Genomic DNA, 16707 nt, shown 5'->3' on the forward strand with positions numbered 1-16707 from the left:
GCACCCCCCCCCCTCCCCCCCACCCCCCCCCCCCCCCCCGCACAGCCCTCCCTCCTGCAGGCCCTCCCCCTGCCTGGCCATCTCAGGCCCTCCCCCTTGTGCATCTTCCCAGCAGGCTCCTCTGCTGGGGGCACGCAGCCCTTCCCACCGCTGGCCTGGCTCCCACAGGCCTGGCTCTCACAGAACGCCTCCGTCCAGCACCTCGAGGGCGGTAATAATGCATCAGAGGCTTTAGGGCATGGCTGTAAATCCCAAAAAGCCAATAACACTTCAGTGAAAACAGGGTGAGTGAGTCCCAAACAACAGCTTTCTCCATTGTTCCTTTACAAAACCTGAGAATCCACCTGGGTTCATTCAAAGACTGATCTTTCTGTTCTGTTTCTACACAACGCTCTGCTGTTTGGAATCATAGATTTGAGTGTCCAGCCATGTGCTTCGCCTGAGCACTCAGCAGCAGTCAAGTGGTCTGAGGGTCGTAGCGCGCCCCGAGGTGCCCACTTCAGACCCCAGCACGGATTCGGCGCCGATGGGCGCCGAGCGCAGATTGGGCGCTGGAATAAGCGCAGCAACGCATTCCTCGGGAATCTTCCTGCAAGAAGCCCAATACTGCTCACCTAAGTGTCCGTGTAAGTGCTAGAGTTTATAAAACTGCCTGCTCTCTGATCAGAGTCCAGGGAAAAGGAACCATCTCCTCCTGGCGGGATCCCCACAGGAGGCCCAGTGCCTGAGTGGCGGAAGCGTTATGTCGCCGCAGGATCGGAGCCAGCCCTGGGTCACTGAGACCATCGAGACAGTCCCCTACATAGCATGGATCCCAGCCCACCTTCGACTGTGGTCCCAGCCCAGAGCCCTCCAGGTAGGCAAGCCATCTCCCAGTAACCACCCTCTGGTGAATGAAATCCACCCTAAGCCCTGTTATCCGGCTGCCACAGGGGGGCCCACATTCCTGATGCCTCAGGCACACACAACATCCTTGCTTCCACATGCAGGGCTCCCACTAAAGCCCCGTGTGTCCCCTGTGCAATCAAAACCCCACAATGTTGCCAAGTCGTGTCTGCACGGGCTGTTTTCCACTCTGTTGTATCTAGCAGATAAAGCAGCATGAGCAAACAAAATTGAGCAAATGCAAATGGGAATTTCGGAAAGAGACTTTTTTTGGTAACTCGTCATTGCCTGGAATACCCATAACCTGGTTAACAATTTCCCCTAAGGGCCTCTTCCGTATTCCCCATGCATATTCACAACCTCACAAAACCTAAAATATTCACCTGCAGACAGACTACGCTGCCAAAAGCCTTGGTGAAGGATTGCATCACTTCAAAACTGGACCTGTAAGTTCCGGGTCTTATAAGCAAACAGCTGAAACAGGAACCTGTTTGCTACCCAACCCTTGGCGTATAACAACTGATAACCAACCGTGAAAACAAAACAAATCAGAGAATTTACTTTTTAATTCTTGCAGGGCTCCCACAGTGATACTGTGTTGTAATAATTTATTGTTTAAATAAGTCAACCGAAACATTGCCTTTCTTGGTGATAGTTTGGTCTCATGATTAAGGTCACCCGTCTGCACCAGCCGACCCTGTCCACAGGCAGGCCCCCTTAAGGAGCCGCTGTGTCTCCCAATTCCCACACCCTCTATCTGTCCCCTCTCCCTGGCCCTGCAGGCCCTGTCCAGCACTCGGGGGTCGGCAGCATGGAGCACCAACACTTGGCTGCCAAGCATTAGGCTGGCTGAGCTGAGACCACCTCGCTCTTCTGCTCACCTCCAGCCCCAGAGCAGGCCAGCTGGATTCCCACACTGGCCCCACCACCAAACTGGGCAGGCCTCTAAGTAACACCCAAATTATAAGCCCGTGTCCAGGAGCAGAAGCCAAGATCAAACGAGGCTATGCTTTTCAAAGAGCTCCCCGACAGACGAGCACACATAAGCCGGATTGTTATTATCTGGAGGAAACAGAAAAGAGACACCACGGGACCGAACTCCAGCCATATTACAGGGTGACTCAGGGAACCATCCAGCAATTTCCAACCAGCACATGGGGCGGGCAGTGACCTTTGATCTTTCCAGACAGGCGGAGGGCTGACTGCAGAGCATCGCCAGGCAAACAGACAACTCAGATAACCCTGGAGACCAACTTTTAATAGCACAATCGGGAGCACAGCCCACTGAGGAAAGCGCCAAAAAAAAGCCCCAGTCTTGAACTTGCAGCAGCCCAGGCCTGCTCCCAGCAAAAGTGCTGACGGAAGCAGTGTCGTATCCCTCCCACTCCCTTGGCCTAGGCGCGGAGCACCCCCCCAGCTTACGGCACCAACCATCCAACCGGAGGCCACAGATCCCCAAAGAGTTGCCTGGGCCTTGCCCAGATGCGCCCCAGCACGTCGGGCGGGCCCCCGGCAGGTCCCTGCGGTTCTCGGGGCAGCCACTCACCAGAAACAGACACCTCCATGAGCGCCTCCAGCGGCCGGTTGTTGTCCAGGTCCCGGCTGAGCTGCAGCTCGCCCGTGGCGGGGTCCAGCAGCAGCAGCTGGAGCTCATTGCCCTGCAGGAAAGTGTAGTTGAGGCTGTCTGAGAGGTCGGGGTCGTGCGCCGGGATGCGGCCGATCACGCCCGTGGGGAAGCTGTTGGACTTATTGGTGACGTAGTTGTTGAAGAGGATCTGGAAGTCGGGCAGCACTGGCGGGTTGTCATTCTGGTCCAGGAGGCGGATGTGCACGGTGGCCCGGCTCACCAGCGGGGCCGAGGTGGCCTGCACCACCAGCACGTAATCCCGCCGGACCTCGAAGTCCAGCTCAGCCAGGGCACGCAGGTCGCCGCTCAGCAGGTCCAGCTGGAAGACCTCGGGCACGTTGCCCTCCACGATCTGATACATGATCTGGGCGTTGGGGCCTTCGTCGGGGTCATTGGCACGAATCCTTGCCACCACGGACCCCACGGGGCTGTTCTCCTCCACAAACAGCTCCAGCTCGTCCCTCTCAAACACTGGGGGGTTGTCATTAATGTCCAAGACGCTCACCTGGATGTCCACCGAGGCACTGAGGGGTGCGGGGCTCCCCCGGTCCACAGCTAGGGCCCGGAGGCTGTACACGGCCACGTTCTCCCGGTCGAGCCGGCGCTGGGTGCGGATCACGCCGGACGTGGGCTCGATGTAGAAGTCCCCGTCACCGTCGTCCCCACCCTGGAAGGTGTACAGCAGACGGCCGTTGGGGCCTGAGTCCCGATCTGTGGCCGAGACCTGGAGGACGCTGGTGGACGGTGGCGCATCCTCAAAGACGGAACCCTGGTAGAAGTCCCGCAGGAAGCGGGGTGCATTGTCGTTGGCATCGAGGATGAGGATCTCCAGGGAGGTGGTGTCGGACTTCTGAGGGATGCCATTGTCCCGAGCGGTGATGGCCAGCGTGTAGGCGGCTTGGTCCTCATAGTCCAGCTCGGTCATGGTGTAGATGGTGCCAGTGTCCGGGTCGATGCGGAACTGGGGAACAGGGTCCTCCAGCACGTAGGTGATGCGTGCGTTTTCACCCGTGTCCTCGTCGGCGGCACTGATGGCGGCAATGGAGGTGCCCACCGGCCGGTCCTCGCTCACACTCACGGTGTAGTGGGAGCTCTGGAAGACCGGCCGGTGGGTATTGGCGTCAGTGACGTTGATGAAGACCTGCGCGGTGTGCGAGCGGGTGCCATCGGACGCGGTCACCGCCAGCACGTACTGCCGCTCCTGCTTGTAGTCCAGCGGCAGCGCCAGGGTTATGAGGCCGCCGCCGCTCTGGCTGCTGAGGGCAAAGCGGTTGCGGGTGTTGCCGCCGGTGAGCTGGTAGGTGATCACGCTGTTGGCGTCCCGGTCGCGCGCCCGCAGGGTCAGCACGCTGCTCCCCACTGCGGCGTCCTCGTTCAGACGCAGCTCGTACACGGGCTGCGTGAACACCGGGTCGTTGTCATTTACGTCCAGCACCGTGATGGACACGCTGGCCGAGGAGCTCATGGCCGGCGAGCCGTGGTCCACCGCCTCCACCCCGAAGCTATAGTGCTCCACCTCCTCGCGGTCCAGCTCCGCGCACACGGTGATCCAGCCAGAGCTGTTGTGGATCTGGAAAGGGAACTCCGGGGGAGAGCCAGGGTCCTGGGACACAGGACCGCCACCAGCCAGGGAGGTCGACGCGGTGTCCACCAGGCGATAGCGCAGGCGGGCGTTCTCACCTGCGTCTGCGTCCACCGCCTGAATGTGCAGCACCGAGTGGCCGAGAGGCACGTTTTCCAGCACAGCTGCCTGGAAGGGGCTGCTCACAAAGATGGGGGCGTTGTCGTTCACGTCCAGCACCTGCACCAAGACCAGCCCCGAGGAATTGATGAGTGGAGGCCGGCCCCCATCCTGGGCCTTGATGCGGAGCGTATACTCCCTGATGGCCTCAAAGTCCAGCGGGTTGATCACGTCCAGGCTGCCGCTCAAAGAATGCAGGTAGAACTGCCCCTTCAGGTTCCCGCTGACGATGCTGTAATGGATGGCCGCGTTCTGCCCTTGGTCTCGGTCTGTGGCCCGCACTCGCAGCACAGGCGTGTTGACTGCCACGTCCTCGGGCACCTGCACCAGGTAGCGCTTCTCGCTGAACTGGGGGTAGTTGTCGTTCTCATCCTCCACCACTATGTGGACGGTTGCGGTGGCGCTGAGAGGGCCCGGGTTGCGGCCCTGGTCGTTGGCCTCCACCAGCAGCTGGTAGGCAGCCCCTTCCTCCCGGTCCACCGCGGCCCGGGTGCGCACCACGCCCGAGCGGGCGTCGATCTCGAAGACGCCGCCTGCGCCCTCCAGCAGCCGGTAGCGCATGTTGGCGTTGGAGGGCGCGTCGCCATCGGTGGCACGGATGGTCAGCACCTCGTAGCCCACCTCGAGGTTCTCACGCACGCGCTCACGGTACTCGGACTGCTCGAACACCGGACTGTGGTCGTTGGTGTCGCTCACTGTGACGGTGAGGTAGGTGGCGGCCGAGCGCCGCGGTGAGCCGTGGTCCACAGCGCTCACCTTGAGCACATGCGTGTCCTTGGTCTCGCGGTCCAGCGCGCGCGCAGTGCTCACCGCGCCAGTGGCGGCGTCGATGAGGAAGTAGCCATTGGAGCGCTCATCGAACAGTGCCTCCATCTGGTAGCTCAGGCGCCCCGCCTCGCCGTCGTCCGGGTCGTGCGCGCGCAGCTCGATGACCGTGGTGCCCGCCGGCTCGTTCTCGGGCACCGATACTTGGTAGCTAGGCAGCGGGAACTGAGGGGTCGTGCTGCCGCCAGCGCCCCGCCGAGCCCGCCGCGCCGCCACGGCCCCGGCCTGGGGCTGGGTCGGCGGCGACTGCGACAGCGACGACGCCGGGGAGGGCGTCCCCGCGGCCGCCTCCAGCGCCAGCTCCATCTGGATGGCGCCGGCCCCGCGCCGCAGGGCGCACAGCTGGCGCAGGCGGGCCGAGCCCCCGGGCGGCAGGCAGGCGGATCGGCGTGGGCAGCGGGATCCGGAGTGCGGCGGGCAGCTACAGGCGGGGAAGGTGGTCAGGGCCGCGAGCGCCGAGTGCAGCGTGGCCCCGCCACTGTCGCCGCCGCCGAGGGCCGGGAAGCAGAGCACTGCGCCGGGCCCCGGCACCGTGAGCACAGCCCGCGCCCGCAGCTCCGCGCTGGTGGCACGTCGGCGCCGGAGCCGGGCGCCGCAACCGGGGCCGTGCGCGCGCACCCTCAGGCGGAGGCTCAGCGCCGTCGGGGCGCCGCGGGCCGCCAGGCGGACGAGCAGCGGCAGCGGGCGGCCCCCCAGGCGCACGCAGCCCCGGGGCCCCGCGCCCGGCCCGCGCCGCCGCCCCGCCAGTCGCCCGTCTCGGCTCACGTCCAGCAGCTCCCGCAGCGCCCGGGGCGTGCGCGCGGCGTCCAGCCCGTAGGTCCAGCCTGGCCCGAGGGCGAAGGCGCGGGCGCCGCCGGGCACGCGCAGCTCCCAGGCGGCCGCCCGCAGCCCCAGCGCGGGTAGGGCGGCGGCCGCAGCCAAGAGCAGCAGCGCGGGCAACACGGGAGGCGGCGGCGGCGCCATGGCCCGGAGCCCGAGCCCGAGCCCGAGCTGGGCGCCCGAGCACAATCCATGCACCCGGCGCGGCTCCGCATCCACCCGGCGCGGCCGGGGGAGGGCTCCTGCGCGCCCCGCGCCGGGCCCTCGGGGCGGCCCGCGCCCTGCCTCCCCGGGGGCCCCGGCGGGGACACCGGGGGCCGCGCTCCCGGTCTCCCCCGCAGCTTCCACTTCGAGAGCACTTTGCGAAAGTTTGCGAAGTTGGTTTCAAGATGGCTCCTCTGCGCGTCCCGGGAGGGCGCCGCGCATCAACCTGCGGCTGCGGCGGCTCCCGGCGGCTCCAGGTGGTTCCCGCGCGAGCTCAGCCGGGCGGCGTGGGAAGCGGGGCGGGCCCGGAGCAGGGCGGGGGCAGCGCTCCCGGAGGGGCTGGGCCGCACCGCGCCGCTCGGACCCGGGCGGCCGGCTGCTGCCTGGGCGGTGCGCTCGGCCGGCGCCCCCTCTGCCCGCGCTCTCCCCGCCCCCGGCCCAGCTGGGCCCCGCCCCCGGCCCCGCCGCGTATTGTTCAGCCCCGGGGGGAGCCTACCCGGAGGTGCGCGCCGGGAGGATCGCTATGGAGACGCGGGGGCGCAGCCGGGGCGGGGGCTGGAGGCTGGGCCCACTCCCCTGCGGCCTCCCCACCGGCCCTCCCCGGGGGGCGGGGCCGAGGGAGCCGGGCCGGGAAAGGCGGGGCAGGGGGGCCCCCCGGCGGCCGCTACCAGTGGGGCGTTGGCTCTGGTGGTCCCGGGCGGGGCGCGGCCCGAAGCCCCCCCACCCACCACCACGCGGGCAGAACTGATCCACGGAGAGCGCCGCCCGGGCCGCCGCGCAGGCTGGACCCGGGAGGGGAGAGGGCGGGTGCTGAGGTGCCCGGGAGGGGGCCGGATTGCCCGCCCCGGGTCGGGGACGGCGGCAACGGCTGGAGGAAGGTTACACATTCACAGCACAACGCGGGAGGCTAAAGTGCTTCACCCCGACAAAACTTTGAAACGCAATCGGCAACTAACCGGATCGGGTCCCACCGGGTTTCAAGAAACGAAAAGGAAAACAGACTGGGTTGACATTTGGGATTTGGAGTGGGGACATTGGAGGCGACCAGCCGGAGCGTTCGTGGACGCGCGGTCCGGGTCCCAGGGCCTCCCGGCTCCTCCCGAAGCGCGGCGGCCGGGAGCGGAGAGCCACCTGCGGGAGATTTAAGAAGCGTGGCAGCGCCCCTTTCACCGCCTGCGGGGAAGACCGGGGGTGGGGGGGGAGGCTTTGGAACTGACCTCCGCACCTCAGCCTTCTGCGGGAAACAGATGGGGGTGGGAGCTCTAGAACTAAGCGGGGCCCCCCCCGCCTCCTGCGGAGCACGGCTTGGAGGACGGGGGTTAGGACTGTAGGACACCCCACCTCCCGAGGGGCCTTAGGACTGTGCCACCCCCGGCTGGGGAGATGCAATTGCCCTCGGTAGAGCTCGGGGCTCCAGGACCCCTCTGCAGCCCCTCGGCCCGTCAGTGGAGTCTCTTCATCCCGGAAGGCTCCACCGGGTTGGTCCGGTAGAAAGACAGGGGTGAGAGATGTTCAAGCAGGTCCTTTGGACCCTGGAGGTTCCCGCCGCTGTATTTCCAAGCTGAGTGCAGATGGGGGTGGGGGGCGGCAAAAAATTAACTCAAACAATATTGCTCAAAGTTACCTGTTACAATGTCTTTAGGCTAAAGCTAAATATGAGCATTTTCTTCCCATTAGCAAGACTTAAAGAGGTTATATTTAGCCTTAAAGGTAGATTTGCTTTAGAATCTTTTAATCTGGGAGTTTCCACTGGCAAGCCCTTTGGGGGAAATGTGTGCGTGGAGGGAGGGGGAGGAAAGAGAAAAGTTCATCCTTCAAGTGTGAATGTCCAGGACATCCCGGGTCTGTCCTTCCTGTCGGATGGGGAGGATCAAAGGTCAGGAGTTTGAGGGTGGGGAGTGCAGTGAGGACCTGGAGGCTAGAGCTTTGCAGTGGAAAGCTCCAAGGCCAGGGTGAGGGGAGAGCAGGGGGACTCGGGCTGGAGAGAACCCCAGAGTGCCTCTCTCTCAATAGGACTTTAAACAGGTTGGGTTGGGTTTATATAAACAAAAGGTTCTGTTGAACTGTGCTTGCTGGTTTTTGAAAATTCAAATGCATTGAAGGAGTTTGGGTGTGGGCATACCTTCCTGGAATAAGACACCTGCAGGCTGCAAGGAAACTGCAGGGACTGCTCTGTGCCACTTCCTGGTCCCAGGGACGGGGAAGGGAGGAACACATGGACAGATCTCCCTAACATGATGTCCCGGGAAAGGCCAAGAGACGCCGCTGTTCCAGTCACATACGGGTCCGAAGCAGGCCCAAACCGCGTGTTTAGTAATGCACATCAACAGGCGGAAGATTCGGGAACTGCAAGGGGGTGACCTGAGCCAGGTCAGGAGGAGCGCTGGGGAGCAGGGAACACGAGGGTTCGTGGAGTGTTGGCTTTACGATCATACACTGAACTCTGCACACATGCTTGATGCACCTTCCTATGTGCACACGTGCAGTGTCCACAGCATGAAAGAGAGGGAATGGGGGTAAAGACAGGCTCCAGCTCTGGCCCTGACGCAGGGACCCCAGCCGCGTGAGCAGAACTGCACACATCTCAAAGGGCTGGCGCCTTGCAGGGGTCTCGTTCCAGTTCTGCCACTAAGTAGTTGTGTGACTGTCACCAGGGCCTAAGTCTGGAGGAGATACTGGAGACAAGAGTAGCCTAGATTCCTAGCGTTGTTGCAGGATTATTAAGGCCGAAAAGGGGCCCCTGGCTGGCTCAGTCAGTGGAGCGTGCGACTCTTGATCTCGGGGTCGTGAGTTCAAGCCCCATGTTGGGTGTAGAGATTACGTAAAAAGGAAAAAAAAAAAAAAAGACGGCATAAAGAGACTGGCACAGGCCTGGTTTGGGTGCAGATCTACCAGGGGGCTAACCTGTCCTGCCACTGTCATTGTCAGTGAGCACGAGGTCATGGGTCATGACTTTCATACTGTCTCAGTGCTCATGGCTGCAATCGTGAGCTGAAGGCTGCATGCCCATGTCCCTGCTCATGGAGAGGCAGAGCCTGGGACTTTCGTCCAGTTTCCCGGGGCGGGGTGGGGGGCTGTCTGTGCTCAGCCCCTGATCCAGTCCTCTCTGTGTTCACAGAAATCCCCCTTCGCTGGGGGCCGCGAAGGCAGGTGCCTGGGAGGGGCTCCCAAGTCACCTGCCTGGCACCGCCTGTGGGGCTGTGTCCAGCTCCCCTGCCCTTCCCCCAGGGGGTGGCTCCAAGCACTCTCCTCCCTTCCCCCACATGCCCACCATCTCTGCGGACCAAGCGCCCACTCATTGACTCCGGGGCCCCTGCAGGGCGGGGGGGGGGGGGGGGGAGGGCGGGTCACACCCGAGCAGGAGGAGCTTGGAGGTTAGCAATGGTGCTGTGCCTGGAGCTCAGGGGCGCAGGGAATGTAATTGACATTTATATTTTGCACACACCCCCGCGCTGCTTCACGGGAAGTGAGTGCTCTACACTTTTTTTTTTTTTTTTAAGATTTTTTACTTATTTATTTGACAGAGAGAGCGAGAGAGCACAAGCAGGGGGAGCCACAGAGGGAGAGGGAGAAGCAGGCTCCCCGCTGAGCAAGGAACCCAATGTGGGACTCGATCCCTGGGATCATGACCTGAGCCGAAGGCAGCCGCTTAACCGACTGAGCCGCCTAAGTGAGTCCTTTAAAAAAAATTCTTTTTTTTTTTTAAGGCAGAAGCTGTGGATCTCTAGTGTTGTTCATGTTCTCAAAAGCATCTCGAGGGCGCCTGGGTGGCTCAGTTGGTTAAAGCGACTGCCTTCGGCTCGGGTCATGATCCTGGAGTCCCGGGATCGAGTCCCGCATCAGGCTCCCTGCTCAGCGGGGAGTCTGCTTCTCCCTCTGACCCTCCTCCCTCTCATGCTCTCTGTCTCTCATTCTCTCTCTTGCAAATAAATAAAATCTTTAAAAAAAAAAAAAAATTTAAAAAAAAAAAAAAAGCATCTCGAAACACTTTTTGCTAGGGGCTCAAACCAGAACTCACGTGAATTCCAGAATCTGTTCCTTGCACAAAAAAATCCCTAAGCCAATCTTTAAGCGGTGAGGAGGTCAAAGAAACACCCCAGTGGGGAGAGCCGAAAAGCTGGGACTCCCCACTTTGCTCTGTTTTTGGAATTCAGAGGGAAAAACCTCTTACAAACAGTTGGTCGAGCCCCTCTTCCCCCCCCACCCCCCCTAGTGGCCCTCGCCTTTGGTGGGGTTTGACTGGTGGGAAATCCCAAAAGTCAAAACAGGGAACAAAGAGGAGAAATTGACTGAATCAGAATGTTGGTAGAAGCAAGAGTGTGAAGGGGATTTGGAACCTAGTCAAGAACTTTCATGTACTAGCCCTTCCCTGAACGACCCAGATATCGTTATGACAAAAAATAAAATTGTTGTCCTGGTTGCAAGTTGCCAGAACTTTCTAAATAGAAATGCTGCAGTTTGTTTCAGGCTCCCAGGCCCTTGGACTGGGGTTTGGGGCCCTCGGGGCCCCTAGGTGAAGGTCCCTCCTGGGAGCTTGACTCCCTCAGGTGCTCCCTGAGAGGCCAGCGCCCGACCAGTCTGCACCAGGCCTGTCCCTGGCCGGGCCTCAGCTCCAGGAAGGTGCTGGAAGGCTCTGCAAGCTGGCTGGGCAGGCCCTGCAGTCCCAGGCTCCAGGCTGACTGGAAGCACCGTGAGCACAGGGAGGTGGGCACAGGGCGGTGGGCACAGGGCGGTGAGCACAGGGCGGTGGGCACAGGGTGGTGGGCACAGGGTGGTGGGCACAGGACTCAGTCCGGGGCTGCTCGGCCCCGCCCTTGGCCCCAGGCCTCTGAGCCCGTCCTGGCAGGCTCCCCTGGCCCCCCTTGGGCTGCACTGGCCTCTAGTGGCCGAGCACAGTCGCTGCCCCACCGCCTCCCCCTCTGCACAGGGGCCCAGCAAGCGCCCTCAGGGAGCAGATGGCCAGATGGCAACAGGCCCGAGCGTGGGCACCGGCGAGCACACGGCTGCTGCAGCCCGGGGAGCACGCGGCCCCTGCTGGGCCACACAGCCTCCTGACCACATGGCCACGCTGGGGCTCCTGAGACTCTCCGCAGGTTAGGGGGGCCCCTCCCCCTCTGCTGGACACGTGGTAAACTGAGGCTCAGAGCACACGGCACATGCGGCGGGGCGGGGGGGTGCAGGTGCTGGAATTCCAACTCAAACACCTCGGGTCTGATCTGGTCACCAAGCCCCGGAGAATGACCTGAGCTGGCAGACCAGGAAGGCCCAATCCAGTCTGAGCCCCTGCAGGGGAAGGGAGAGGGCTGGAGGGGGCTTCCCAAGGACGGAGGAAGGCCTCGGAAGGCAGCGACGGAGCCGAGCCAAGACTTCGGTGGTGGGAGAGGGGGATGCAGACTCAGCACTTGGCTGGCCCGCACAGTGTGGAGGTACTTGCTTCTGTCATTTCCTGCCCCCCCACACCCACATCTCGAAGCCAGTGTGGGGAAGCACATCGTCTTCCTTGATTCTTTTCCCTCTGCATATCTCCCTTCTTTTTTTTAAGGATATATTTTACATAGGGGCGCCTGGGCGGCTCAGTCGGTGAAGCGTCTGCCTTGGGCTCAGGTCATGACCTCTGGGTCCTGGGATCGAGTCCCGCTTCGGGCTCCCTGCTCAGTGGGGAGTTTGCTTCTCCCTCTGCCTTTGCCGCTCCCCCTGCTCATGCTCTCTCTCTCTCTCTCTCTCTGACAAATAAATAAAGTCTAAAAAAAAAAGGATATATTTTACACAGCATAAAATTCACCCTTTTTAAGGTATACGACTCAGTGTTTTTTAGTATATTTGCAAAGTTGTGCAACGAGCACCACGGTCAAATTCCAGAACGTTGTCACCGCCCTGGAAAGAAGCTCATACCATTAGCAGTCTCCCCCCACCTCCCTGTAACCACTCGTCTACTCTCTGCCTCTGTGGACATCTCCTGTGAATGGGACCCTACGATCTGTGGCCTTTTGTGCTGGCTCCTTTCACTGAGCATCTTGTTTTCAAGGATCATCCACAAATCGGGACTTTGTTCCTTTTTATGCCTGTATGATATTCTGTTGTACGAATATACCATGTTTGTGTAGCCATTCATCACCTGATGGGTATGTGGGTTGTTTCCACTTTTTGACTTTTTTGAATACCCTCCCTTCCTTTTAAGTGGAGGAAGAAAAGGCAAGACATTTCTCCCTAAAGAAATTGCACACAGGGGCACCCGGGTGGCTCCATTGGTGAAGCATCTGCCTTTGGCTCAGGTCATGATCCCAGAGTCCCGGGATCGAGTCCGGCATCGGGCTTCCTGCTTCTCCCTCTCCCTCTGCCCCTCCCCACTGCTTCTGCTCTGTCTCTCTCGCTCTCTGTCTAATAAATAAATAAAATATTTTTAAAAATAAAAACAAATGTTTTTTTTTTAAATTGCACACAAAACCTGTTTTGAAATTATTCTTTATTTTTTTAAAGAAAATGAAGTGGAGTAATGGGGACAGAGTGGTGGGAGAGCTATTTGAGGTGAAGTGATCTGCAAAAGCCTCCCGGCCAGGTGACAAAGGAACCTGGGGAACATCTGGGAGAGGCACATTCCAGGAAGGACTGATAATAAGTGCAAAGGGCCTGGGGTAGGTGTGGGTGTGCTAAGGGTGTCTGAGGCCACGGGGGTGGAGGACAGTGAGTGGCAGGGGCTCACGACCCCAGCCAGGACTTGGGTTTTTCTCATGCGTCTGATGGGAAGACCTCAGGCAGCGAGCACAGGAGATGCAGTGATGCAGGTCTGTGCCTTCCAGCCATCACCCTGGCTGATCGGAGGTGGGTTTGGAAGGCCAGGGCCACGGTCCAGGCATCCTGATGGGACTGGTGCGGCCGTGGAGGCGGGAGAAGTCATCAGATCTGGGCTGAGCTTTGGAGGGGAGTGAGCAGGACTTGCCCTTGGAGTAAAAGTGGGGTTGGGGGACATAGAGCCATCAGGGTCCCCCCAGCGACACAGCCCAGCAACAGGGCTCCTCCCACTCCTCCCCACCTGCACAGGTCTCCTTCCTCTGACTTGCCTGGGGAGCACACCCCGGGGCCTTCTTCCTTGAAGCCTTTTTGTCAACAGAAGGGTCCCCCTGTGCAAGATCCAGTGTCTAAGTGAGAAGCACTGCGTGTAGCACCCCCTGGGGCTGTGGGGAGGCAGAGATGGAAAAGGCCCCCATGTCTCCTTCAGGAAGCTTCTATCTCCCCATGTCCCTCTTGGAGGGAAGAGAGTGATCTGGGAGGCACCCCTCCTTGTTTATTTCTCTTGCTCGGCTTGCAAAACATTCTCAGGGTGCAGGGAAGATGAGCACGTGACCGTGAGCAAGCATGATTTCATCAGTGACTCTACAGGAACAGGGGGGACCCAGATGAAGTAAAGAAAGTCCCCAAATCCCAATTATATCTTCTTAAAGATTTTTTTTAAAAAAATGAAAAGGAAGCTCTCCACACCGGGATGGCAAAGCTGGGAACTAACCCTGTCCCTTTGCCTCTTCCTGCATGAGTCCCCTCCCCGGGAGGGACCTTGGTGTCCTCATGTCCTCCTCTGAGAGACAAAAGCATGCAGCAGGGAGGGACATTCCGCCCGGGAGGGTCCGGCTCCTGTGAGCAGTGACTGAAAGATCGGTGCTATTTTTGCCATTGTCATGATGGAATGAATGTCTGCTCACCGCAGCTCCTTAGCACTCAGCACCAGAGTCCAGCCGCCTGCCACGTGCACGTGTTGGGAACACTACACAGGCCTCCTGGCTCTGGTTCCCCAGAGGAGGAGGGAAGGACAGTTGCTCAGAGGCCAGGGGAGGGAGCTGGCCACTCTGGGATGCTGGGGCAGAACGTGGAGCAGAGAAGCCTGACCCTGAGAGTCTGAAGGAACCCTCCCCCTCTGGGCCGCCCACAGAGCCTGGGGGTGGGGTCGTCTGGTCTCCAAGAGAATCCCAAATTCCAGGAAGCATGGGAACTTCGGCCATCTGGCACCTGGGGGTGTCTAAGACCCATGTGGCTTCAGGGGCGCCTGGGTGGCTCAGTCGGTTAGGCGTCTGCCTTCAGCTCAGGCCGTGATCCCAGCGTCCTGGGATCGAGTCCCGCATGGGGCTCCTTGCTCCATGGGGAGTCTGCTTCGCCCTCTGCCTGCCGCTCTCCCTGCTTGTGTGTTCTCTCTCTCTCTCTGACAAATAAATAAATAAAATCTTAAAAAAAAAAAAAAAAAAGACCCATGAGGCTTCAAGGCAAGAGGTACCAGCCCTGAGGAGCCACCAATGCCAATGGGCTCCTGGCCCCCAGACCTGCCAGGGAGAAAAGGCATTCCCTCATCCTTCCATCCCAAGGGAAATTCATGGAGGGGTCAACCGAGATCCCTAGGGGAAAAGCTGGCCTGAGGTCCTGGAGGCTCCGGGAGTCATCTGGGGGATGCAGGGACACCGCCCGGGGAACTGGGTCCCACCCAGGCAACAGGGGAGCCCCGGGGCCCCACCAGCCCTGCTGGCAGGGGACGGCCCTCTCAGGGGCAGGGGCGATGAGTCATGCGTTGCTGGAACTTGGTGTGCTTGCTGAGACCTGCAACTCGTCAAGGAGAGCAGACCCTGCCCTGATCAAAAGGAAAAAGGATGGGTGAGAACACCATAAATAGGCAAGAGCCACCAGGCTTGGCTCTGGACACAGGAGGTGCCCTGGGGAGGTGCGTGGTCTGGGCGCCCACGAAGCTAAGGATAGCAGCTCCCGTAGACACCCATGCCTGGCCACCGCCCGCTGCAGGGGGTCGGGAGGACAAGGAGGGGCTGCTGGCAGAGCCCTCGGTTCCTGCAAGTTCCAACTTTTGCCAAAATTGGTTAATTGGTTGCTTTGCAGGATTCAAGGCACATAAGCATGTCTGTCCACCAAGTTCGCTCGTGTGCTGGTGCACCCAGAAAAGTGAATGTGGCGTACTTTTTCCAGCCCCACACTTGTGCAGAATCGACAGCGAGTATTTGCTGGGGGCTCTGCCCTGTCACTTGAGGAGGGGGGTGGGCAGGGCCAGCAGCACCGGGCTGTGATTCAGAGGCCTGGCAGTGCCACAGGCTGTGGCCTTGGGCAAGCCCCTTCTCCTCTCTGGGCCTCAGTCTGCTCCTCTGTGAAATGGGCTGTACCCATTTCCTGCGGCTGATGTAGCAGCATCCCACAAACTCCGTGGCTTAAAACAACACACGTACTCTCCTGCGGGTTAAATCGAAATGTCAGCAGCACTGCATCCTTCCTGGAGGCTCCAGGGGAGAACCCATTCTCTTGCCTCGCCCAACTTCTTGAGGCCGCCTGCCTCCCGTGGCTCGTGGCTCGCGGCCCCTCCTCCGGGTTCAGAGCCCACAGTGGCCTTTCTCACATCGCGGCTCTCTGAAGCCAACTCTCCTGCCTCCCCCTTCCAGGGTTAAGGATCCGATTATATTGGACCCACCCAGATGACCAAGGCTGGTGGGGGTTGAGCTGGGGGCTTCTGCAGGGAAGCCCTGCTCACACAGCCCGCCAACACCAAAGAATGGGGCCGTGATGTCCGCAGAAGCCCGACGCAGTCACTCCTGACCAGGGTGTGCCTGGAAGAAAAAGGAGGCCTTCGCTCCAGAATGGAGGCCAGGAGCAGGGGAAGGCCGGCCCTCTGAGAGATTCCGCCGGGACCCCCAAACCTTCACCACACTTCTACAGAGATGTTTCCCGCGGCCAAGACTCGGGGGATGGTCCTGCCTTTCATCTGGGCCACACACCACTGCTGAGTGCCTCCCGTGCCCAGCTCTGTGCTGGATGTGGGGCCCGTTTAATCAGATGTGTTGGCCTGCTCTCGCCAAGTTCAGCCTGCTGAACACATACTCGTCAAAATACTGTGGGATAAAACCAAAGGGCAGGGAAACTCCAAAGAGAAAGTGTTGTCTCCCCATGGTGAGGGAGAAAGGTGTCTCAGAAAGCTTTCTGGGGTAGATGGGTTTTGAAGTGTGAGTAGGAGTTCACCAGCTAGATGGGAATGTGGAATTCTAGCTGGAGGCAACAACTTGTGCCAAAGCATAACAGAGGAACAGAACACTCGTGTGTGTGTGTGTGTGTGTGTGTGTGTGTGTGTGTGTGTGTGTGTTGGGGTGGGTGGAGAGTATAAGCAGTCCGGTATTACTGAGGGTGAGTTGTGGGGGGCAGGGGTTGGGGGTGAGGTCACAGGTAGGCCGGGGATGGTTTAAGGGGTCCAGCCTTTATGCTATAGGTGATGTGGATTTTCAGCTGTAGAGGGACATGGTCAGGGGTGGCTGGGAGAGTAGCAAGGATTGGGGAGGAGATGGATGGACAAGACCAGATGCCCATGCCAGCATTATCTTGATCCCAAAACCAGACAAAGACCCCTTCAAAATGGAGAATGACAGACCAATATCCCTGATGAACATGGATGCCAAAATTCTCACCAAGATACTAGCCAATAGGATCCAACAGTACATTAAAAGGATTATTCACCATGACCAAGTGGGATTTATTCCTGGGCTGCAAGGGTGGTTCAACATTCACAAATCGATAAATGTGATACGCTGCATTAATAAAAGAAAGGACAAGAACCATATGATCCTTTCAACCGATGCAG

At 60.0% G+C, this 16707-nt stretch overlaps 1 protein-coding gene across 1 annotated transcript in view; it reads right to left on the bottom strand.

Moving 5' to 3' along the window:
• Positions 1–6041, bottom strand: part of CELSR1 (cadherin EGF LAG seven-pass G-type receptor 1) — a 141813-nt gene extending 135772 nt beyond the window's left edge. The window contains exon 1 of the mRNA XM_032416464.1: positions 2432–6041. Within this exon, the coding sequence (XP_032272355.1) occupies positions 2432–6041 (3610 nt within the window). The remainder of the gene's footprint in view (positions 1–2431) is intronic.
• Positions 6042–16707: the final 10666 nt, after the last annotated feature.

This window comes from Phoca vitulina, unplaced genomic scaffold (assembly GCF_004348235.1).
Source record: "Phoca vitulina isolate PV1807 unplaced genomic scaffold, GSC_HSeal_1.0 scaffold19, whole genome shotgun sequence".
Lineage (NCBI taxonomy): Eukaryota > Metazoa > Chordata > Mammalia > Carnivora > Phocidae > Phoca > Phoca vitulina.